The following is a 27041-nucleotide window of genomic DNA, read 5'->3' as shown; positions in this document are numbered from 1 at the left end:
TATAACCTGGGCGTCCGTGGGACATGGCCTTATTACAGTTGCTGCGTCTTGTCATTATCAAAATTATCAGCTGTCAATAATTATCCTAAATCGTGCTTTTTGTCAATATTTTTAACCGGAGATTGACTTCCGTTTCATTCGTTTCTTTGCCTAATGGTAAATCGTGAGAGGGCCGAAAAGAAATTATGCAATAAGGGTCATGTGAATGATACGCTAATGAGATGAGACCCGAAGAGATCAAAAATTGTTTAGATAAGCAGATGTTTATCTGGTTACAACACTAAATTTTCAAAGAAGCCAATTAACTATCAAATTAATCGCGTGTCAATAGATTTGAACCGGTAGTTACATCATGTAAACCACTGGAAACTACTTGTATGCAGACAATTGAAGGTGAACAAGGTTCGATGCCCTTGTCAGGAAAATTATTTGGTTGACATGAGACTGTACTATAGTAGTCTTAAAGTTGAAAGAAAACAGAGTGAACCTAGAGAAACTAGAAAAAAGACGAAGTTATATAACAGGTTGCACTGTATTTATTCTATACGAAACAGAATTTTTACATCTTATTACTTTGGATTCTGAGTATTTGTCATTGTAATAAAACGACATGATTTCATATATGTATACGTACTTTTCAAGAAATGTACTGTCTAATACTATAAAGATAATATATATAAATTTGTCATTTGTGGAATGAATGCCAATGAGAAAACTATCGACCAAGGAGCTAGGTAAAATGATGGTAACAACTACAGTTAGCTGTACAGGTCTTATGAGGTAAACCCACGTAGTTATATATACTATGTTTAGATGGAGAAGGTACACCGATTGTTTATTGTATATTATGTACTTATAAATTATAAGGACGCCATCACGAGTTGGTTGACCGTTATGGAATATCTGTTTCACATGTACAGATCCAATGGATATGTTCAAATTGTCGTAACCACAATCCCGTCCTCTTTTCACCGAATTAGACTTATCACCAGGTCTGTACTTACATGAGCAACACGACGGGTGCCACATGTAGAGCAGGATCTGCTTACCCTTCCGGAGTACCTGAGATCTTCCCCAGTTTCTGGTGGGGTTTGTGTTGCTCATTCTTTAGTTTTGTGTTTTGTGTACTGTTGTTTGTCTTTCGGTCTTTTTCTTTTTTAGCCCTGGCGTTGTCCTGGCGTTGTCAGTTTATTTTCAACTAATGAGTTTGAATGTCCCTTTCGTATCTTTCTCCTCTCTTGTAATACCCTTACTCGAGACATGTTCATATAAGAATGACAATCGTTCTCCTTGTATGAACTGCAAGTACATAAAAAAAGAGATGTGTGAAGAAATATTCAATCTATTCGAAAAAGGATACTTTAATTGGAACACATACTAATAAGTAACTATGCAAAAAAGAAAATCAATACTATTATACCCACGTGCGTCATAAAATCATGTTTACACAATTTTAATGTAATCACGTCCTGATTCAACTCTTAATGACAACATTGTAAACAATGATATCGGATTGTTTGTGAATTTTGGATTGTGTGTTACAGCTATGAAAATCTTGATCATAGTTGATTAATTTTCGTATTCAAAATTGTCAACATGTAGGTTCAGTCTGTTATTAACAGATTTCTTTTGTAACATCAATACTTTGATCCTTCATGGAATATTCTTAGACAGAACCTTTGTTATGGTCAAAAGAAAGTATGAAGAGCAGGATTTAATTTTTTGGGTCATTTTTACTTATAAATGGACTTTTATTTATTTTTGCAGTTAACATTTATATACCGTCAATGTTTTTTCAGTCAACAATACTTTTGTCCATTCTTCATTGATTATTTTGGAAATTTTCTCATAGTTGAGGCCCAGACGGTGTCCTATATTTGCATACATCTAATTCATTTGAACTCTATATGATAGTTGTCTTATTGGCAATCGTACCACATCTCCTTATTTCTATAATGGTTAGGACAGATGCTTCATCATAATCAAAAGACAAAGTTTAGAGAAAATTAAGAAATATCAATTTTAAATGTTGAACCGGTAGTTACATCATGTAAACCACTGGAAACTACTGGTATGCAGACAATTGAAGGTGAACAAGGTTCGATGCCCTTGTCAGGAAAAATTATGTTGTTGACATGAGACTGTACTATAGTAGTCTTAAAGTTGAAAGAAAACAGAGTGAACCTAGAGAAACTAGAAAAAAATACGAAGTTATATAACAGGTTGCACTGTATTTATTCTATACGAAACAGAATTTTTACATCTCATTACTTTGGATTCTGAGTATTTGTCATTGTAATAAAACGACATAGTTTCATATATGTATACGTACTTTTCAAGAAATGTACTGTCTAATACTATAAAGATAATATATATAAATTTGTCATTTGTGGAATGAATGCCAATGAGAAAACTATCGACCAAGGAGCTAGGTAAAAGGATGTTAACAACTATAGTTAACTGTACAGGTCAAATGAGGTAAACCCACATAGTTATGTATACTATGTTTAGATGGAGAAGGTACAACGATTGTTTATTGTATATTATGTACTTATAAATTATAAGGACGCCATCACGAGTTGGTTGACCGTTATGGAATATCTGTTTCACATGTACAGATCCAATGGATATATGTTCCAATTGTCGTAACCACAATCCCGTCCTCTTTTCACCGAATTAGACTTATCACCTGTCCAGGTCTGTACTTACATGAGTAACACGACGGGTTCCACATGTAGAGCAGGATCTGCTTACCCTTCCGGAGCACCTGAGATTTTCCCCAGTTTCTGGTGGGGTTTTTGTTGCTCATTCTTTAGTTTTGTGTTTTGTATACTGTTGTTTGTCTTTCGGTCTTTTTCTTTTTTAGCCCTGGCGTTGTCATTTTATTTTCAACTAATGAGTTTGAATGTCCCTTTCGTATCTTTCTCCTCTCTATTAATACCCTTACTCGAGACATGTTCATATAAGAATGACAATCGTTCTCCTTTTATGAACTGCAAGTACATAAAAAAGAGATGTGTGAAGAAATATTCAATCTATTCGAAAAAGGATACTTTAATTGGAACACATACTAATAAGTAACTATGCAAAAAAAAAAAAAAAAATCAATAGTATTATACCCACGTGTTGTGTCTTAAAATCATGTTTACACACTTTTAATGTAATCACGTCCTGATTCAACTCTTAATGACAACATTGTAAACAATGATATCGGATTGTTTGTGAATTTTGGATTGTGTGTTACAGCTATGAAAATCTTGATCATAGTTGATTCATTTTCGTATTCAAAATTGTCAACATGTAGGTTCAGTCTGTTATTAACAGTTTTCTTTTGTAACATCAATACTTTGATCCTTCACGGAATATTCTTAGACAGAACCTTTGTTATGGTCAAAAGAAAGTATGGATAGCAGGATTTAATTGTTTGGGTCATTTTTACTTCTAAATGGACTTATTTTATTTTTGCAGTTAACATTTATACACCGTCAATGCTTTTTCAGTCAACAATACTTTTGTCCATTCTTCATTGATTATTTTGGAAATTTTCTCATAGTTGAGGCCCAGACGGTGTCCTATATTTGCATACATCTAATTCATTTGAACTCTATATGATAGTTGTCTTATTGGCAATCATACCACATCTCCTTATTTCTATAATGGTTAGGACAGATGCTTCATCATAATCAAAAGACAAAATTTAGAGAAAATTTAGAAATATCAATTTTAAATGTTGAATTTAAATATTTTTTTTTTTTTTTTTTTTTTTTTTTTTTTTGGAGTTACTACTTAGATACATGTAAAGCCTAAGGTTAAAGTTTGCATGCATCAATAACGTATAGGCATCAATGAGTTTGTCCATATTTTAAAGAAGTTTATAAAACTTGGACAGAAGCTGCTTCACAATCAAGAAATAGCATTTGAAGAAACAATTTTTATTTTTGTTTTGTTTTCCGTATTCGGCTGATAAATGGCTAAAGTTTTGGACAGTCACAAATACATAAAAAAATAAGATATCGAGGTAATCTATTTTGTACCATCAAATCATTTGAAAAAGCAAATAAAATACCAACAAGTATAGAAAAGAAAGGTTCACAAGGTCATTATCAAGGTCAAGGATAAATTTTACAGTCCCCATTTCCCAAGAGACTTAATTTTATACTTGGTAGAATTTATTTAGCATCATATCTTTTTGACCACACACTATAGCGTCATTTAAATTTCTTGATTTTTGGAAGAGTTTCCTGGACTTGGATCATTTACAACAAAGCAGTCTTGTAACTTTTTTGGTCATATACCCCTAAAGCCAAAGAGATATCAGATTGACCAGTGATTTTAGCCTTATAGAAATGTATGCTTGTCACTGAATTTGTGGGATTGGTAAGAACATTCAAGTTAAATTGTGTACTTAATTTGGTCTTTTAATTTTTTATTCGAGCGTCACTGACGTGTCGTTTGTTAAACAAAACGCGCATTTGACGTAGAAATTATAAGCTTTGTGTTTTTTATGAGTTTTTTTTTGTTTTTTTTTGTTTTTCACAAGGACTACTTTTGAAATGATTGCATTTAAATTTCCAATAATGAGGTAAACGTAGAACACAAACTTAAGCACTACAATTATATTGTTCATCTATATCTATACTGTACCAGACATCCTGGCAATTTTATATTACTTTCATAGCTGAAAAAAACTATATCAGTATTTAGATTAAATCAAATAGCAAGTACATGTGCAGTGTAAATATCGTTTGAGGAAGACTATTAAGTTATAAATATTAAAGGAAACAATGGCTATTTCTCCACTCAGAGCTACCAGCTCTTTGATTATATTCATTTTCAGAACTATGATAATGTAGTCTAAGTCTTTAGGCTATATACTTTGGTCTAGAGATCGTCATTAAATTTTACATAAACAAGATAAGTTTTTTTCACTTCTATATCGGTTATTTGCAACAAAAATATACGTTGCATCCACCGATTTACCTTCGATGGCAAAAAGAGGTTTATTCCCTTCAACTATCCATTTCGTCGGCATACTTTTATTTTTGATTGTAGCGAGACTACGTTATTTATAACCTTCATACATGTACATCTGAAGCGAAAAACTAGAAAAGAACGTTCGGATCCTTCGTATCGTTTAAGTCAATACACATGAAATTAACTAATTCCAACAATTCCGCATTTCCTTTTGAAATCCAATTAAGTAACTCAGAGAGTGTCATCAAAATGGAATTATGGAACGGAATAAACGGATTACAAATTTTCGGTGTAGTATCATTAAATATATACTGATTGACAAATTATGAAGGTTAAGGGTGATTCACTTCCATAAAAAGTGTCTGTCTATTCAAGAAAATCCCAGATGTCGTTGGACTAAAATTATATGGCTGTAATAAACATGACCTATTATGGTTTACCATTATCCGTTTGTCGGATGGTATCGTGGTTGCATTATCGCCATGACTGCGGGAGTTCGTGTTTCCGAACCCTGGACAGGTCAAAACAAAGGCTTGAAATTTGGTATTTGCTGTTTCTCTGCTAAGCAAGCAATATGTAGGAGTAAGCCTCGGAATCAGAAAAAAAAAATGCATCGATTAAATAATGAGTATGGTGTTTAATAAATTTTTCTGAAGACTGTAAAGATCAGGCTCAGTTTGTCGGTCCAGTACAAATAAGTGTTCATATTCATATCACTTCGACAGGTTCTCGTCCTGAATATGCCTGCAATATTTGCCACTAGATATTACACACTAATCCATCAGTCCATCTATCGATATATTGGTCCGTCCACATGTCGTACAAAAGATATAGAAGGTTTTCAATAAATTTCTTGAAATTTTATGTGATTTTGAAATGGTAGCAGAAAGCTTCCCCTCATAATAATACACATGTCACCCCAAATACAACTAACATCAAACGATGAGTTAAAAAGTTAATATCCAAACAAAAATTGCAATGATGATTAGTTATTAAAAGCACAAAAATAACATGAAGTTAGACGAGATTTTTAATTTCCCATGAAACGGAAATAGTAATCTTTACGTCGTTCCATATACGATATTACAATGCTTAAATGCATTACTGTCGAGGTTTTTGTCGATGTCATATCGTTTGAAGGGTTTGAAAATCGACCGATTGATACACTTTTGGTATTTTATAATTAAAAGATTATACATTTTGTACCTATCTAATCTATGTTATATCTATCAACAAAATTAATGTTGCGTATACTAACCAGTTTATATAATAACATCAGAAAAGGTACCAATACTAAATATGATACATACAGACTAATATATCGGCTTCTCCATATTGGGTCGGGTTTCATCCCGAGACCCCAAATCAGTCAGAGACGTTAGTCGACGGCTGAAATGAGTCGAGGGATGATACCCAGGCCGATATGGAAAAAGCCATGTATTAATCATTTTATCAAATACTACCGATGTACGAACGCACTCAGACTAATAACCCCATATTAGCCCGACCACGTTACGTCAAATAAGGCTGATATAGGTTATCAGCCTGGGTGTGTATTTATGGCTAGTTTACTTCCGCTCGTTACACATATACAAAACAATCATATAAATGCTAAGTATATGATAAAAATGATAATTAATCTCAATGGATATAAGAATTATCATGAAATGCTTTATTTTATGGAATTTATTATAAAAGAAGTCCAATAGTTTCAATAAGAACGAATGTTGCACTACAACATCCATAAATCTTACCCCATCACAATAAAACGAAGAATTCTAGTTTGTAGTATTCTCCAAATTACAGATCCTGTAAAATTAAGACGATCATGCATTATAGCTTTAAAAAGGAAAGAACATTTAAAAATAGACCGATCAAAATCAAAAACTTACTGTAGTCCCTATGTTTTTAATCAATCGGAACACTCTGCGATTTTTTTTTTAATGAAAAGCTAATTTCCAGACATTACTGTTGCATATTACAGTTCAGACCTATCATATAGTTTAAAAAAAAAACACAATCAAAATGTGATTGTTTATAAAGTTCAATGGAAGCAAATGTTGCATACCGGGGGTAATTGCGATAATATACAGTATGTAAAAACTCATCAAATATACAAGTCTTATAATTTATAACGCCAGACGCGCGTTTCGACTACCTCCGACTCATCAGTGGTTCTCGAACCATAACAGATAGAAGGCCAAATCAATAATGAAGTTGAAGAGCTTTGAAAACCGCCCAAAAATGGTAATCATGTATCAATTGCCCGTAAGCAAAGTTCTGTGGAATTCTAGACCTCAGATCTCTGTGCGCATAGAGAAGATGCTATGTTTCATTTGTACTTGTATGCAGGAAAATGTGTTTCATATTAAAAAAATGTTTTGCATCATTCTCCCCGCAATGCTCGTAATGCATTCTGTTTGACACTGAGAAGCAATCAATCATACATCGATCTTTTTATATATTAACTAAGTAGGATTAATACTAATGAAAATATAATTTTGAATAATTTTATATTGTGACAGTATTCTAGTCAAGTATGTAACCCGATCTACGTGAAATGTGAATTTTTTGAAAATTCTCAGTTTTTATATTAATTTATAAACTTTGTAAACATTCATTTTATCCAATGTTTCGCACCCAGTCAGATTAATATCAAATAACATGAAAACGACAAGTAAAGAGAAAAAGAAACATAATTTACATTTCGACTCAGGCAAAATTAATGAAAACCAAAGTATGAGGTGTTTAAGCATAGCAACACATTAAAAAAAGTATATAAATGGTAGATCAGAATTTGGGCAATGGAAAAGAAGGCAGAATTGAAGTACACTGTGAAACTATTTGCTGCTTAATAAGCTACGTATTTAACGTTCTTGTAAGATGAACATCTAGTGAACTCGAGTCTGTGTGTGTATCAAAAGTCAAGTGTACAATATATTATACTAGTAACAGACTGAAATTGGGGAAAATGTCATCATATAAACCCTCTCTCTGTATCCAACTATTATAAATGTATTAGAAAAACAAAAGATATGGGGTATCCATCCATGACACGAAATCAGTACATACATAAATACACAAAAAGCAAACGAACAACGCCTTTATTGCTGTTCTTCATCTTAAAGTCACAGTGAGGCCTTCAGCACGGAAAAGGTCATCATTGAAACCATCAGTCTGTATCAAACTATTATATATGTATTTCTGTAATACTCTTTGCCTTCAATGTGTTATATTGGTTGGATTTCGGTTGCTTTGATTAAACTTTTTGTATTTAATTCATTCTATTTTTATGAAAATAAGGAAATGTGGCATGATTGCCAATGAGACAACTATCCATTCAAATGACGAAGACAAAGGCAATCATAGGTCATCGCATCAAGTTTACTCTATCTAATTACATAGTGTTTAACAAAAAATATATTTAATATTACAAACTTCCCACTAGGCCTTTCTTTACTAGAGAATATACTTTTGAGTGACTTTGATATTTTTGTTAATTAAAAGTTGACATTTACTTTAATGGATTTTTCTATGTTAAATTTCCGATGCATAATTCAAACCTTTATATAGCAGGATTAGTTTGATGTGAATTTATGATGGATGTACAATTTTGAAACATATGGACAGAATATGCTGCTAAATAAATGCCCAAAATGAAACGCCCTTTTAATATTAAAGATCCTTAAGTGAATAAGCTCACACCCACTCCCCCATCCAAAATATAACTAGAAAGAGCTAAACGTGACGTGCTGATATGATTTTTTCTGCACGTGTTTATTTATAGTATGCTACTTTTTTTGTTATGATTTCAGACAAAATCAACAAGGAATTTCTTCCCATCATTTGCGATCCAATTCCAAGTTAACGAGAAACGACAGATACCAAAAGAACATTCAAACTCATTAGTCGAAAACAAGCTGATCCTGCCATGGCAAAAAAAAAAGAAAAACGAACAAAAGACAAACAACATTATACAAGCCGCAGTTAACATAGAAAACCAAAGACTGAGCAACCGGTAAGGTTTCATTCAAATAAGAAATATTTGATTTAGCACTTTCCAGTACAAATTTCGTTTCTTTTTGGTAATATCTATGACCTAGACCTTAAAAGGTAGTATATTCATCTCATTGCATAGATATAGAACTATATATCCATGTACAAGGTTGCAATTTGATTTAAAAAAAATGAATTATCATTCAGAAACTTTTTTTTTGCACAAAAATCGGTCTAATTTTAGTTATTTTGACCTTGAACGTTAGACACAGTGAACCCAACATAAATACGGATCTTCTATCATCATATGGGACCATTTATCCGAGTAGGGATGCAATCCCGTCTAAAGTATTTGATTCAGCATTCGGAAATCACTGACCTGCTCAAATTTTGATGTTTTTTTTGTCATTATGATCTGACATAAGGCCTAGTGACTTCAATTTTTTTTATCCTATGTGACGATATATCAATATAAGATTGTAATCGGATTTAAAGCACTTGCGTTAGTACCATAAAATCGAAATTACTGGCGGACTGACTGACTGAATGCACAATGACGGACAAAGGGGCCAAAAGCCACACATGCGCTTTACTTGGTAACATGTTCATAATAAATATTCAGCTTGAACAGATTGTTTTTTATCGAAAGGTAACAGTCGACATCACAGTGTTAAAAAAACAACCTTGCTTTAAAAAAAATCTGTGTATTACTATTATTATTTAGACTATCTGCCAAAATATGCAAATAATTGAATTTTTCGAGCTTAAATTAAAGCCTAATTGTAGGGATAAGATGAAATATAAAAATAAGGAGATATGATGTGGAATAATTGCAATGAGACAACTAACCGTTTTAGACCAAAGGACAGATGCGAACCTTACAACCTTTAACAATGAGCACTTATTATATCATTATGCAATTTACTTTAATGGATTCTTCTTAATTCCTTTTTATGATATATCAATAATGACATTTCTGTTTAGGTAGAAAAATGAAGTTGCTAGTTTGCCTACTAATTCAAGAAGCATGTAATATTCTATAACAAACGGAAAGCAATTTTAGAACCTTTCAATTCATATATCGTGATTACCAGTTCTAAAATTCAATTACACAAATACAATATCTACTGTTTTTAATAACTAATTCTGGATACATGCTAACATAGTCATAGAATAATAGCCAATCTACTAAATCACCTTTATTTGTAACAACTGATTACGAATTCGTTCTAACAAACTGCATTCGTTATTTTCTAAAAAGAAAAGTTATACAAACTGAAAGTTTATATTTAAAATTCTAAAGTCGTTTACGTGTAATATCAAATATTGAAATTAGATGTTAGATAAACAGCGGTGTGTGATCGTGTCCGTCGGGTTTTGAACAAAATGATTCAGGTCAGTTTTACAGTTTGAAGAACAAAATTTAAAGGTATCATATAACACTGTGCGGGACAAATTTGCCATTCCAGAATTGGCAAATTTAATTTTGCTGTTTTACAAGATAACAAAAATATTTATTAGCCAAGTGATAGATAATTAAAAACAATAAATTTCCCCATATGTCCCAACATGTCACTGTTGTCACTGTTGTCACAGCTGATTAAAAGTACATTTCCCATTGGAAATTTAAGAATTTCTATAAGAAATATTAAAAGTTCTCTTGGGAAAATTTAAAGTTTCCAAGGGGACACATTTTTCCCATGGGAACATTTCTTTTTCCCATGGGAACATATAATTTTTTGCCATGGGAACATTTATTTTTTCTTTTATCATTTTTCGGAATTTGTAAAATAGCTATGAAATAACGAACGAACTGACGTATAGACAGGTTTTTCCGATGATCTGCCTTAGTTTGTGACGAGACTCCCAGGCGTCGTCGTAGTAGCGGTTGCTGGCTTACAACCGTGAAAAAATATCAACAAGATTTTACACTTAGAAAATGATAACTGAGGTATAATAAATACATATATTTCCGCATATAATTAACATAAACACAAGAATGTGAAGGCATACTTGACCTCGACAAAATTATAAATGCTGTAAATAATAAAGTAATTAGATAAGGAATGGACATTAGAATTATAAGTGTATTGCAGACCAGGTGTCTTGTCCTTAAAATATAACTGTATTTGGTACGTTACACCCGGGGCATAATATATACGAATACTAATCCCAGGTTACATATCGATTATAATCATTTGGTAATCATAACATTGATTATTATAACACATACATAATTAAAAATAAATTGTCTTGCCGGGTCGAATGTGATATATTAGAAAAACCAGTTGCAATTTTATCAAATCCTAGAAATTTCGGTGGTCAGACCGATAATGAGACAGTCCTAAAATTCAACAATCCTCTAATCCGACCGTCCTATCATTCGACAGCCCGTTTTCCCCGACGCGCAGTTACTTGTCTCTGCTGATGTTAATAAACTTTTTAACAGAGACGAGAGTTTTGCGCTTGTGGTCGGTAGGTTCTAGTAAACTATTTGATTACCAAGACCTTTGAAAAATCCTTTTTAATGTTAAACAAAAACCAATTTATAATTCATGCACAGAATAATCTACTGATGAGGAAAGTTCAAATTAAGTTTAAACAGAAGTTACTGTATACGTCGTATAAAGAAAGTAAAGTGAATATACTTTAAACACACGTACAGGCCTACATATATCATATATATTGACCATTAAGATGAGGCTTATAGGGAACGGCCATTAATAGTAAGTTTTGCTAGGATTTGTTTATGGGTGCAGCTGTTTGTAAAACCTTTAAGGTTTTCAGCAAGAACTGGCACCCAGGAATAAAATATTTTACAAGCCTTACTTTTCGAAATATGAAAGCGCCGTCCAAAATAACCAAATATCAAACTAACGTTAAGTGTTAACCTCATCAATACGATCGAGCAACAGCTAATCTGCCAAATCGTAAAAATTAAATTTGTGTAGTAATTCCACTAAAGAAAAGAAAACTTAGTTACATAAGTATACAATAAGGCGTTACTGTCATTCATAATATTTCTATACGCTGACGTGGTTCCCCCCTTTTATTTAATTTTGAACTCCTTACTCCTCTGTTAACAATATTTTTGTCTGAGTTGATGTTGTCGAAATTAATGTCTGTCCATTTTGCAGCATAAAAATAGTCGTCATGAATAAAAAAATTCGTCTCTTCATACTGGGTTGATTTGCTTACAATTAAAATTACATGTAGCCTGGGGTAGGTTTCCCTTATGGCGCTTCATTTATGGTTAATCCAGACTTTTTACCGCTTCCACTACAAATTTTGTCTAGTTTGGGGGCCCGCGACCCCTTCCCCCTTTTCAAAATCCTGGATCCGCATCTGAAGTGTGGATGTTCTATACAAAAAAGAGACAGATGCACTGTAGTCATCGGATTAATTTTCATAGATTTATTTAAGTTTTTTTACAGTAGTTTCACGACGTGTCAACATTCGTCTGCCAGTGTAATTTTAATTTCAAAACAAGTTTTATTTAAAAAAAAAACGGATTGTGTGCAGTCGGTGCACCATCCAAAAAAAATGTCCGGACCATACAAAACCCTGTTTATGCAAAGTTTTTCTGTTTATAACTTTGATCCACTCAAGTTTTGTTGGCTCGTCAGAAGGCATCAAATGAGACTTATACATGTTATATGGAATCAAACAAAGGCAGTCATTGTGCAACTCGTTATGTAATTCAAATATTGATTTATTTTCCACATCTACGATTATTTGTACAACTATCAACTGCACAAGAAATGCCTCCACCTTTTTTATATTTTTCGGTATCCATAGTTTATAAAATTTTCGTTTCGATAAAATAAAAATACACTAAATTAAAGGCATTTGTATCATACTTTTATATTCAAAAGTCTTTTTCTGTAAGTAAATGATTGATAGAAATATATTGATTGTATTGTATCATCGTAGATTGGTTGGTTACTGTTTAACGTCCAGCAGTAAGTATTACACATCGATGACCTCTTAGATGATCAACTGATTCAACAGAACATTTAAATTTGAGTCAGTGAAAATGCAGTTCATTATGCTACAATTGTAACCTTTAATTCAAATCTTTAAACATATGTGTCGAAGAACATATAAAAGGCATTGCTTTGTTCTAAAATGAAACAGTGAGCGTATGACGGCAATAGATTATGTCTACCAGATTGCATTATTGTAAATTCGAGCCAAATTAATCTATTCTTCCAACTTTACTCATTAATACTGCGTTCTTGTGGAAAAGAAGAAAATGCCAATTCCGATTGATCTTTTTAGGTTGTTGAACAAAAAAAAACCATCCCGAACTCGTGGAGAGCCAGCTGTATTGACTACATTGCTAATTGTTAAGTACATCAGTAGTATTCTTAAATCAAAACATGTATGCTGCTGTTTTCCAAAATAATAATTTGAATGTTAAATTTAAGGAAAGCTCTGATTTTACAATTAAATCTTTCTCTTTCGCTTTCTATTGCTATCATCCTGCATTTCATGTAATATTGTTCGCTGAACGGACAACGATCAGAGCTATGTCTACCTTCGTTTTCTATCTACAACCCTTGAATTTATGAATTTATGAAATTGACATTATAATTATTATTGATATAATTATTCTTTTTCATCGACGTAACTCAATTTGTGTGTACTTTTGCCACTTTATTAAAAAAGATTTTTTTGAAGTTTATTTCATTCATTCGATCAAATTTCCTTATTCAATTTGTTACTTGACTAAAAAAGAAATTTCATTTTGTTTCATTTTCGCAAACACCTTTGAAAGTCTTTGTTACATTCGTCTTTTATGATCTCTCAATTAAATATAAAAAACGAATCCAGATTTGCATGTACAATTACGGGTGTGAATTAAAGATTAATAATATACAGTTTGAAGGAGCATTATCGTCTTTTTCATTGTATATCACCAGAAAGTTGAAAAAAGGAAAAATATACAGTCACTGCTATTTCTCATATTGCGAGATAAGATCAAATTATTCTTGTTTGAACATTTTTTTTTATATAATTATCAAGCCTTCTACATTTTCGGCTATGGATAAATTGTTTCCCTATAAGAATAAATTAATAAGTTCAACCTCAACATATCTTTATGGTCCTGTCCCCAAACTGGAACTTTGCCAGCGGTAATCAGGGTTATCATTTGCCACGTATTAATGATTATGTTTTTATTTTTTTAAAGTGAATTTATTGTTGATGGTTAATTTGTCATAATCTCCATTTAAACTATTGGTGATTCTTAAAATGACTACATCAGCTATTTTGTGTTGTTGGATTGTCGTCTCGTTGATTTATACCTTTATCTCCTCTTATTCATATCTATTTCCAAACAATGTTGGTGACAGACTATTTGTCAGTTTTTTTTTATAGGAATTTCATACAGGCCGAGGCAAATAATATATTTGAAATCCTTCCATGACACAATAACGCCTTAAATATATATTGTACTAATCATGAATCCAGCATTTAAAAGATTTATTTTTATGGAACAATTGAATAATATTTAAACGAAAGAAGCAAAATGTACACACATATTGCGAAAGAATATTTTGTTTATCACAACACACACACACACACACACACACACACACACACAACTTTATTTAAGAACTTACTTCTCATTGCTTCATATTTTTACTGGATAATCAGAGTTTCGTGGAAGTTGCATGTTGAATGCAACTTTCTATGCGAAACCATATGTATATCTTGTTGAAACCTGCATACTACAATAATTGAACATATATCCTGTATTTGCATTTAACTTTTTTCTCAAATGGAAAAACATGTTCACATTGAAAATTATGTTCCCATGGGAGGAAAAATTGTTCCCATAGGAAGAATAAATTTTCCTATGGGAAGTAAAATTGTTCCCAGAGGAAAAGTAAAATTCCAATGGGAACTTTTTGTATTCTTGTTTTCCCATTGGAACTTTAAAGTTCCTATTGGAACTTTACATTTGACCATGGGAACTTCTAATATTCACATGGGAATTCTTAAATTTCTCATGGTCAAATGTACTTTTAATCAGCTGTAGTGACAACAGTGATCAGTGACACATTGGGACACATGGGAATTTTTTTTCTCTTTTTAATTATCTATCACTTGGCCAAAAACATTTTTGATATCTTGTAAAACAACAAAGTCAGATTTGCCAATTCTGGAATGGCAAATTTGTCCCGCACAGTGTTCTATCATTATCTTTATTTCTTAGTCCTTGAGTTAGTTATCGTAATTGTATGACTCGTTCGTCGACAAATTTAGATGGAAATAGACATTGATAGTGTTGCACAAGAATTATGATTATTAATTGGTATAATATTGAAAAGTTACAAATGCACCTTAAGTTGGCCGCATTGTGTGGCACTAGTGGAGCAGATTTTGTACCTTTCCATACCATATTAATTCATCATCAGTTTAAGTGTGGTTTGTCTGCCAAAAATGTATTTTTAGGTAAAAACTTATCGCGCTTTTCTAGGAAATAATCTGTCGCGTATTTCTAAAAAATAATCTGTCGCGCTTTGTTAATATAAAAACAAGGAGATGTGGTATGATTGCCAATGAGACAACTATCCACCAAAATTCAAATGAAGTGTATGTAAGCAACTATAGGCAAACGTACGGCCTTCAACAATGAGAAAAATCCATACCGTGTAGTCGGCTATAAAAGGCCCCTACATGAAAAATACGAAACAATTCAATTGAGAAAACTAACGGCCTAATTTATAACAAAACAATTTACGAAAAACAAATAAAACAGACATGAACCAACGACAACCACTGTACTACAGGCTCCTGACTTGGGACAGGCACATAAAGAATATGGCGGGGTTAATCATGTTTCTAAGTGCTTAACCCTCCCCTAACCTGAAGAGGGTTTTCTATAGAAAAATATTTCTTTTGGTAAGTTTTTTTCCGTCTTTCGACTACATATTTTTATCGGTATCTTTATTTCAAAATCAGATTAGGTTGGGTCAAATTTAAGGGCGAAATAAACATAAGTTTAAATGAACGGCTGACACTTACCTTGATAATAATTTTGGAATAGACAGTTACCATTATGGCTAAAGGTAATACTAATCCCACTATCAACATAAAAATGTTAAAAGAAGTTGAATTCGTGTCGTTGCCGTCCATTTTTAAGGAACATGTGATGTTATATCCTTCAAGTTGATACTGGTTCCATCCAAGGAATGGCATTACAGCAATCACTAAACCGTACAAATGACATCCAAGCAAAATGTATAGGCACACTCGTTTTGTTACTATATTTCTTGATTCTTTTTTTATGACTATGTATTTTTCTACAGCCATGCTGGTCAAAGTAGCGATGATTGCGAGGCCAAGAAAGAATACTATAAAGGAATGCATCTGGCAAACTGAATCTCCAAAAATCCATTCTCCTCTAACACTCGTTGCTGCAGTAAAAATTGTACCAACACTTGATATAAGAAATCCATCAATGCACATCGATACTACAAATGTATTGTTCACATTTTGGAGATGTTTATTGACTAAAACTACATACACTATAGCACCATTCACGGAGCACCCAATGAACGTCACCAAAAACATAACAAAGGCTATACAATAAAATATGGCATTCATTATATGTGTTATAGTAAATTAATCAAAGTATACATATTCACATAGATGTAAAATATGTGTATTCATCGTTTTAAATAAATGTAATTATTTGTTTACACAAATCCGATCTTGTAATAAACATATGGCTTCGTCTTTACTCATTATGGTTTAAAAAGTAAAACGCTATAATTTAAATTCGAAAATGTGACGCTAAAAACCTAATTGCACATTCAAAGTATGTATAAAAGACACAATTTACTTAACTTCTTCACCGTATAAGCACTTGCTTTAAAATGAAATATTTTAACAATTCAATGAGGCTGATGTATAATGAAGGGTAATCATGCAATTATGCTATGGCATTTATATTTATAACACTTCACTGCTTATTGATTTGGTATGTTGAGATATATATTGACTACATTTCTTTGTTTTTAATACATCATAATTAAATAATTCACTTGGTGGTATGGTCAGCATTTCCCCGATAGATATCATTATATATATTTAAAGTCTACCAAAGTTCAATTGAAGTTGATGAAAGCATATATAGGCCACCGCAATGAAAAGACCCATACCGTATAGTCGGCTATAGGCCCGACATTAATCATCATCTGGCACGGAATTACCGGAAAATATATAATATTAACATACCGTCCGGTCTGCAGTACGTCTCGACCAAAACCTTTTACTGGATCTTATTATCAATCTCTGGATGTGTTCTGTATGAGGATAATTTCATTTTTCAGCTTTTATTTATGATAATATTTTTAAAGTAAACAAATTTATACAGAAATGATTTTTTTAGTAGTTTTTGATAAAGGTTTTACTTTAACTGTTGTTGTTGTACAAGTTGTTTTATTTTTTATTATTATTTAACAATATCCATTTTTCATGCGAGTGCTGACGTACTTAGTACATAATTAGCTACTGAAATTGACCCATTGGCAACCTCGGTTACTAGGCTTGAGAGACCCTATGGGACTAATGTCATAGAGTCATTTTATATTTTTGTGAAAATTTAGTTTTCAGCAAAAAGGAATAAGTTTAATATATTTTATTTATTTAAAGTTAATTTCGAAGCTGCTATTGTGATTAGAAGTATTTTTGATTTATATTCGTTCATAATTGTTGAAGGAAACCATTTTTATATTCTCGATAGATTTAGAATAAGAAGTTCATTTTTAGCAGATATTTATTTTGGCATTTGTCACTTTAGATTTTCTTGTTAAGCTTTATTTTTATCAATATAAGATGTTTAGCGACAAGCTAAGTGGACACAATTAGACATTGTCTTTTTTCTAAGTCTATTTTCCTTTAAACACAAACAAGTTGTTGTGTAAACAACATACATGTATGTCTTAGACTAGGTAACGTGGTCAATTAGGGTTCTTTGTTCTGTCCAGCAAAGATCTTTCCACGCCCCTTTTTACCCCAAAATATCAAGGTAACTAAGGTGGTTTGGGTGTTTAACGAATCTGATTGGTCGAACCTGAAACAGTAACGCGAAATTGAACAAGTGAATTTCGGTCTCAAAAGATGCACTTTCTTACAAAACCATTTCACTGTGTTTATCATTTACTGTTTCAGATGAGTCAAGTATTTTATTTATTCAAAGTTAATATACTTCGTTTAATCATTTTCTTTTAGTGTTTCTTTCATTATTTATTCAAATGAGTCGTAAAAACTTCATAAAGTTTCGTTTCCTTTTTATTTATTACAGTTGAAGTTAAATATATATGAGTTCTGCACGTAAAGAATTTCAGATCAAATTATTATTTCTTTACAAGTGTAAATAGATGTAAATATTTTTTTAAAAAAGGTTCGTTTATTCTTCACAAATGTTCTGTACTTAAGGGTATTTTTAAACGCGTAATAGAATTTAGTTTTACGCTCGCATATTGGAAATGATAATTTAATTTATCGCTTGTTCATACTTAATAAGAATTAAGGTCAGTTCCGCAAGGGTAAGATGTTGATTATTTTAAGAAACGCTTTATGCGTAATTTCCACATGTGTAGGTTAATTTAGTAAGTAATTATTTATCGCAAACTAGTCTTGTAGTTTAGCCCTATATCATCATTACGAGTCATGAATTTTTGATAAAAGCAAGCATATATGTCTGTTTTAAAGCTAGTTTCCCCATTTCACATGATACTGTTTTATATTCATGATATTTGGATAATCACGTTTAGTTTCGTAATGCTAGGTTTGTCTCGATTTCGATTATTCCTATATTTCATCATCAAAAGTATTCCCCCTTTGAAGTAGAATTATAGAAAATATTTCTCAACCAATGCTCATTGTCGGAATTGGCTAATTTTGGGTTAATAGGTTTTGTATAGTTTAAGTTTTTACAAGCGCAATATACATGATGTATGCTCTACCATGTTTATTATTCAAAAGATAAAAGTATTCAACATAATTATACATGTTCATTGTTAAGATAATATGTATTCAACACTTTATGCTGTTCGGCACATGCTTTATGCTCTCTTAGGTTCAAATACTAGGACACGCATTATGCTCATACGTTTAATATTTAGTCACCATCTTGCTCATATATTTGAATGCTAGATAAGCTTTTATTTATTAGAAGTATTATAAGCATACGTGTTCGTCTTTTAATATGCATATGCTCATGCATTTACGTAAAGAATATTAATTGATCATTTATATTGGAAAATTATATGAATTATATGTTTCTATTATTTGCATTGTATACTATTATATTGTTATTAATTAAATATGACTTTCACATGCGCTTTTGAAGAAACAAGATCTTACAAAATCATTTCACTGTGTTTGTCATTACTGTTTCAGGTCCTTGCTTATCCCCCCTTTGTCCGCAAGGTGTGCTGTTGGTTAAGTCCAAGTCTAACAGTCAAACGACAGTTAATCTTACCCTGCAAGTCAATTCTGATACTAACATCCGACCAACAAAGGTATCGATAAAGTGGTAGTAATACAATACACGATATCAGTTGTACTGTACAAGATTCTCATTAATACAATTAATGTCTCTTCGTACTTGATGATTTATAAAAAAGAAGATGCGGTATGAGTGCCAATGAGAAAACTATCCATCCAAGTCACAATGTGTAAAATGTGAACAATTATAGGTCAAAGTACGGTTTTGATTGAGAACTTAATATTCAAAAATCAAAACCCTTGTACACACATTGATGAGATAACCGGTCGACGTATAAAAAGACATTTCAATAAAATATTTGGTTGTCCATTTTTAAATTTACATCATAAGGATTGCTCTAGAAGAAATGACAATAAGAAACTGTTAGATAAAAAAAATACAAATACTACTATTTCTAACTCGTACTCTTCCGTACGACGGCGAAGTTTCGAGTGCACATGAACAATCATAAAATATAAAATGATAAAAAGAAATACTTTCCAGTCGCAACACTTAGTAAAATGTGAAGTCTAAATAAACAGTACAATAAATTATTACCGGAAAATTTTGTATCAATTTTGTATCAAAAAAGAAAAGATGCGAAGCTGATTCCGGATTTTTTGTTAACTGCTTGTACACAGTGAACTTTTCAGGTCAACTTCAATTGAGCTTAGAATTTCTGCACTATCTTATATTTGTTCGCAATGTACATTGAAAGTATAAAAGACGACTTGACTTTTCTAATTATGATATTTTGGCCAACACGTTTTTGGCCAAAATTTTTAGCTCTAAAATTCTGTGATGTTACTTGGTCACTTAAGAAAAACTCAATTGCATACTTGGTAACTTGAATCCGACAGATATTAAAACTTATCACTATATTTGTTTTATAACATTCAATATTACTTTATGGAGTTGTCTGTTTCACAAATACACTAGTTGGTCTTTTTCTCTTCGTGCCTGATTTTATAAATTTATTGTAAAACTCAACCAATAGACCCTCACCAATGTTTTCTTCAGGCTCCCCTTTTGTTTTTTTTTTATAACCTACCCATTTGACCTTATAATGGTTTTTGCCTTGCCTACGCTTTTTTGGCAAGTAATTTTTCTGCTATGAATTCATTATCTTCATCATTAGTATCACCATTTTGTGGAAACACTCGAGGCTTTATTTTGTGGCAACCCTCGAGGCTTCATTTTGTGGCAACCCTCGAGGCTTCATTTTGTGGCAACCCTCGAGGCTTCATATTTTGTTGCATTTGTGCATCATTTTGTGATCTATCTATATTGTCATTTTGAACATTATCTATATCACCTACTCTATCTCTATTATTTTCAACAACATTTCTTTGAATTTCAGGAATATCCCTATGATCTGTCGGACCAATAAAAGGTTTTATTCTATTTGTATGTATATATACGAGACTTAATCAACTTATGATCTGAACATCGTCTTAATTTACATGTATTATTTAGTCCAACATCTGTTACATAAAATGGACCGTCTCACTTTGGGTGTAATTTCGGTGATCAATCAGGGTATCGAGATGATTCTTAGCAGTTTTAATCATACCATTTTTAGGCTTAACAGAAATGTCAAATGGCAAGTTCATTTCTTTGCCAAACAACATTTGAAATGGAGAATAACCAGTTGATTCAGTATTAGTAGACATACGTAAGGCCATCATAACGCTAGTGATTAACTTGTGCCACTTTTACTGCAGCCGGTTGTACGAACGTGGCATTAGCCTAATGGGTCATTAAGTCTTCATTAAGCCTTTATGATGCATTAGGCTAATGAGGACTTAATGACTCATTAGACTAATAACACGTTCGTACAACCGGCTGCTGATCTTTAGCTACTAGTGTACGTAAAGTTATGGCGATCGTTCGGTTCATTCGTTGAATTGGTTTGAGGATGGTACGAACTGTGTGATACCTTTGAACTTCAAATAGTTCACATAGAGCCTGAATTTATTTATATGAAATTTTTGACAAAGCATCCGCATTTGTATTCTTTTTACCTTCTTTACAAATAATGTCGAAATCATAACTTTGCAATTCATGAGCCCATCTACCTAAACGCGAGTTCGTATCTTTAGATTTGTGTAACCAAACTAAAGCTTGGTGGTCAGTATATACTTTGAATCTAGCATGAGATAAATAAACTTTGTTTTACTGCTGGTGGAGATTTATTTCCCCGAGGGTATCACCAGCCCAGTAGTCAGCACTTCTGTGTTGACTTGAGTTACAATTGATATGTTCATAATTATAAATTAACTGTTAACAAAACTTTGAATTTTTGAAATACTAAGGCTTTTCTACCTCAGGAATAGATTACCTTAGCTGTATTTGGCAAAACTTTAAGGAATTTTTAATCCTCAATGCTCTTCAACCGTACTTTATTTGGCCTTTTTAATATTTTTTTATTCGAGCGTCACTGATGAGTCTTTTGTAGACGAAACGCGCGTCTGGCGTAAATATAAAATTTCAATCCTGCTATATATGATGAGTTTATTTAGTGATGCCTTCAAGAACTGCCAGGCATCCTTTTTCAGTAATTGTCCAGTTTAATTCGTTATTTCTCAACGCACGACCACTGTATGATATTTCTCTTTCTTTTCCATTTTCATCTAACAGTCCAAAAATGTAGCCAATGTCGAAATCTTAACATTTATCAGTCCAAACATATCCTTTCTCTTTTTGTAAAAGATTTTACAGAGGAACTGTGATTTTAGCATAGTCCTTCACAAAGCGCCTATAGAAATTACATAGGCCCAAGAACTGTCTGACCTCATGTTAATTTTTAAGCCTCGGATAGTTTTTTTAAACATTGACTTTGACACCGTCTTTTGAAATAATGTGACCTAGGTAGTTGACTTTCTTAACAGCAAAGTGACAAGTTTGTGGTTTAAGAGTAAAATTTGCTTTTTTGTAATCTAGTAAAAACTTCGTCAAGATGTTGCAGATGCTATTTAATGTTTTACTAAAAATCAAAATATCTTCAATATATGCAAGCAAATATTTCCAGTGCAATTATCTCAATATTTGTGACATGACCTGAACAAAACCTATACTGCTGTTACGTAGACGGTAAGGCATTCTATTCCATGCATAGATTCCAGAATAAGTTATAAATGCTGCTTTTTGCTTAGAATCTGGGTGCAAGTGCACCTGCCAAAACATTTTTTCCCCTGAGTATTCTGCATGTCGATTGGTCCGGAATTGCAGCATCGAAAAGTCATCATCTAAGAGAGAGGCGAAAGATACCAAAGGAACATTCAAACTCATAAGTCGAAAATAAACTGACAACGCCATGGCTAAAAAAGAAAAAGACAAACAGACAAACAATAGTACACAAAACACAACATCGAAAACTAAAGACTGAGCCACACGAACCCCACCAAAACAGGGGGTGATCTTAGGTGTCCCGGAAGGGTAAGCAGATTCTGCTCCACATGTAGCACCCATCGTGTTGCTCATGTTAGTACAAACCCGGTAATAAGTCTATTTTGGTAGGTCACATTCGGGGAAAAGGGGACGGGATTGTAGTTACGACATTTGGAACATATCCGCCATCATCTGTGAAACGGATATTCCATAACGGTCAAACAACTCGTGATGGCGTTTGTAAAATTTACGAAGGGATGATTTCAACTTCACCACTTGGAACTCTTGTTTTAATAGCTTCCTTGTGAGCATCAACCCTCTATCAAGGAAATCATGATAGGAAATCTAAGATCGTAGAAAAGACCAAGAACATTTAAAGTAAAACATAGGTAGACCGTGATAGTGATATGAACTCGAATTTTTAATGACTTTGTAAAAATATTGACAGAAATAGAACAATTGTATAAAATTATGTATATAAAACAATTTATTTTAAATTGACCGAGATATTTTTCAGCCGAAGAGCCAGCACATCAAAACGACAGAATTACCTAGAGATGTGTCAGCTTAGAAGGCATAAAGATAATCATAAAATACTTTTTGAAACTAATGGATTTGAACAATTAAGATTAAAGAATTCTTCCTTTATCCGGTATATTTTATTCTTCATTAAAACACAGATCACAGAAAGCTTATGTACTGAGTAACGAAATATTCACGTGTCAAATTAAGTCCAGTTCTGCTATATAAAGTCATGCAAAATTAGTTGGTTCATTAGACTGTGAACCAGAATAAAAATGTAGTTAGAAGACTAGATTGTCTTTGAAGGGTCCCGTTGCCATGCTGAGTCCTAGCTATGGTTCCCAAACAAAATAACACCAATAAGAGCAGACAAAGATAAATATACAGATTTTAAAGACGGGACCAAGTTCCAGCATACTATATTTATTTTGGCCAACACTTATGACTAAAAAACGTTTTCGCTATCGCTCGGGATAAAATAATCGAATATAAATGCCCAATCCATGGTTAAATGAAAACAAATCTACGGCTATCATGAATTATTTCTTAATTAACATTCAGGCATTAATTCTCAAAATTAAACAATCAAATGATATATATATATATATATATTTCAAAATTTTCGCGTTCTATAAAGTAAATGTAGACTGTGACATTAAGAGGTCCAAAAAGGAAAAATACTTTATAACCAAATTCAAGCCAACTTTAAATGCGCAAGGTTTTCAATAGCGTTACAATTTTTTACAATAGAACGTTTTTTACTCGTTATCTCTCTTTTATAATTGTATAATGATGTTACATACTTAACTACTGTCTACCTTTGTCAACTCTTTGAAATTCTAGAATTATACCAGTTTAAATCGCAGGGTGCTATTCATTTGGAATAGATAAATACGCAGCCACGGTGTAATTACTTAAGTTTAAAAATTATACCAGCTCAAATCGAACTGCTATTCATTTGGGATGGGTAAATACGCAGCCTCTGTTGTAATTTCTTTACCATCGTCAAATTTGAAATTTTAGTATTATACCAGCTCAAATCGGTCAATGCTAGTCATTAGAATGTATTTCTATGCAGTCTCTGTTGTAATAACTTCACTTTCGTCACTTGTGAATTTTTGACGTTTATACAGTTTGTATTTCATTGAAATGTAAGCCAAACGGGACACTATGCTGACAACACTGTAATTCAGGCAAAGTCTGACTCTGAACTATAAGCTGTCTTAAATGTCATGTATTTGTTATGCAAATGTTTGAATTAAGAAGTAAATGTGGATAAGGCTAAGATTGATTTTTAGAAGAAAAACATGTACTTTGAGACTTTCTTAGTCTTGCGTTTTTTTAAATTTTTTATTTAGGTTAATTTGTATGTTTCGGAGTTTAGTGTGGCATCCATTTCGCTGAATAAGTATACATTGTTGTTTAGGAGCCAGCGTAAGCCCGCCTCCGTTTGCGGGATTTTTTCGCTGCGTCGAAGACCCATTGGTGACCTTGTGCTGTTTTTTGCTCTTTGGTCCGTATGTTGTCTCTTTGATACATTGCCCGTTTCCATTATCTATTTTATTTCAAACTGAATGATAATCTTGCATTTACTCATGATGGTCCAAGTTAAAGATATTGTTACATATCTTGATATAATGAATTTACATGTCTTGGAAATTTTTTGCTTCAAATGGTTCATTCTGTAAAAATAAAGAAAGATTAGTTTGTCAAGCTAGAAAGGCTAGTATCTTTGTATTATGAAAAAAGATAGCAAATACCTATTGGGTTTTACCCCCTATTTTTAAGTATGGTTGTGAGATTTGGTGTTTTACCAATAGCAGTTTAATAGAACCATTTTGACTGCAATTTTATACATATATAGTTAGTTTGGAGAAAGATACACCATAGTGTATCATGTAGGTGAACTAGGAAGATTTCCTATTGATATTTTCGTCAAAAGCAGATATGGTTGCATTCTGGAAAAGCAAGATCAAATTGTTGCTACTTTGTACAAGTTATAATATATCATGCATACAAAAGAAATTCCATTCTAAATTCAAAATGGATTGTTTGTATTGAAAAAATCTTAAATAATTGTGGTCTTTCATGGTACTGGCTTTCACAAGGTGTACCAAAGAATGGAAATGTATCTAATCTAGCCCAACAATGTCTCTGTGATCAGTTTAATCAAACATGGTTTACAACTGTTTATGATTCAGTTAAGTATTCAAACTATTCAATTTTCAAAACCGTTCATAATTTTGAAAGTTAATTTGTTGATTTGCCATATGATCTGAGAAAAGCATATTATAATTATAGGTGTATGGATCATAAATTGCCAAAAAAGGTCCTTTTTGGGGTGTCGAACGTGATGATCGCATCTGTGATTTATGCAATTTATGTGAAATTGTTGATGCATTTTGCTGTCTGTTTGGAAGGATTGTGTAACGAGAGCCTGAGGTGGTGGCTGCTTGTTACTGAACTGTGTAATGCCCCTGACCACACAATGGACGATATTCTGGTTGATAATGACAGACTCGTGTCCCTGGAACTCTGAGTATGAAACTCTGGCGCAGACTTACACTTGAGACTCTTGAAATCACGATGAATACATTTGTAATTCAATAGTTCAGCATGTAATACTTTTATTACGGATGGACTGTGTTCAATGTAAAGTCCTCAGTCTAATCTGATTCATCAGAATTATAAACAAGTATTTATACAAAATTAATTGACAAGAACAAACCTAACATATAACAACTATTCTGAGTGATACTGTTCACTGTCAAAGAATATTTTTTATGCTATTTTTAGAACTTGGCAGGTTGAATGTGATTGATAATCTGATTTTGATAATTACAAATATGTAAGAACTTAAAGTTGTAAATAAGATAAATTATCACTAATTTGGTAACAGATTAAAACATTTCACCCAAACTGAATTTCAAATTAACTCATCAAAGCCATCAAAACATGTTGATTAAAAGTTATGGATAAGAAATGTAAATGGAAACCAAAATATAAAATCATTAAACCAACGAATTTAATTCCAAAATGTCAAACTTGTGAATTTAATTAAAAGGTCCAAAATATGCGAGAAGCAAGTGTAAGCTTGGTCATATTACCCTGAAATAAAACACCAAACGGGCTTGTTTGTATTACATTGAAAGAGGCGAAAGGGGATTTTGCTGAGGGATGTTTTTAGATCCTCTTGTCGGCAGCGGAATGAACAGAACACTAAGATGCTATTTTGATAAAATTGTCTTTTGCTGGTTAATGAAGTCCATTTGGTGACCTTTAGTTGCTTGCGTTCTTGTCCGTTGTTTTTAAGGACACATTTGACTCATTGGTAATCACATGACATCTCCTTATATTATATCAAAGGCGAAATTTCAAGACATCTGTTCTTCAATTTTGAAAATAAAAATCAGAATTTATGCTTGAAAGTAAAAAAAAATCAAACTCCTACTTATTCGCGACTCCATGAATAACATTAACGTGTACACCTTAAGTTGACATTGACACGTTGATAAGTAACCACTGTGTAATATATTATTGATTTTTTTGTGGTTCTCATAACAGAGCATTCTCTAAAATGGTATAATTTAGTATCGTGTTTTTTTTGTATCTTTAGTGTCTTTTTATTTTTGTGTAGCCAAGCCAAGACAAA

The 27041-nt window shown here is 32.3% G+C and overlaps 1 protein-coding gene across 1 annotated transcript in view; it reads right to left on the bottom strand.

Moving 5' to 3' along the window:
- Positions 1 to 16465, bottom strand: part of LOC127733669 (visual pigment-like receptor peropsin) — a 62504-nt gene extending 46039 nt beyond the window's left edge. The window contains exon 1 of the mRNA XM_052242984.1: positions 16006 to 16465. Within this exon, the coding sequence (XP_052098944.1) occupies positions 16006 to 16449 (444 nt within the window). The 5' untranslated portion in view covers positions 16450 to 16465. The remainder of the gene's footprint in view (positions 1 to 16005) is intronic.
- Positions 16466 to 27041: the final 10576 nt, after the last annotated feature.

The sequence above is a fragment of the Mytilus californianus genome, unplaced genomic scaffold (genome assembly GCF_021869535.1).
Source record: "Mytilus californianus isolate M0D057914Y unplaced genomic scaffold, xbMytCali1.0.p SCAF_3, whole genome shotgun sequence".
In the NCBI taxonomy this organism is placed as follows: domain Eukaryota; kingdom Metazoa; phylum Mollusca; class Bivalvia; order Mytilida; family Mytilidae; genus Mytilus; species Mytilus californianus.
This window is presented reverse-complemented; position numbering and strand designations above follow the sequence as displayed.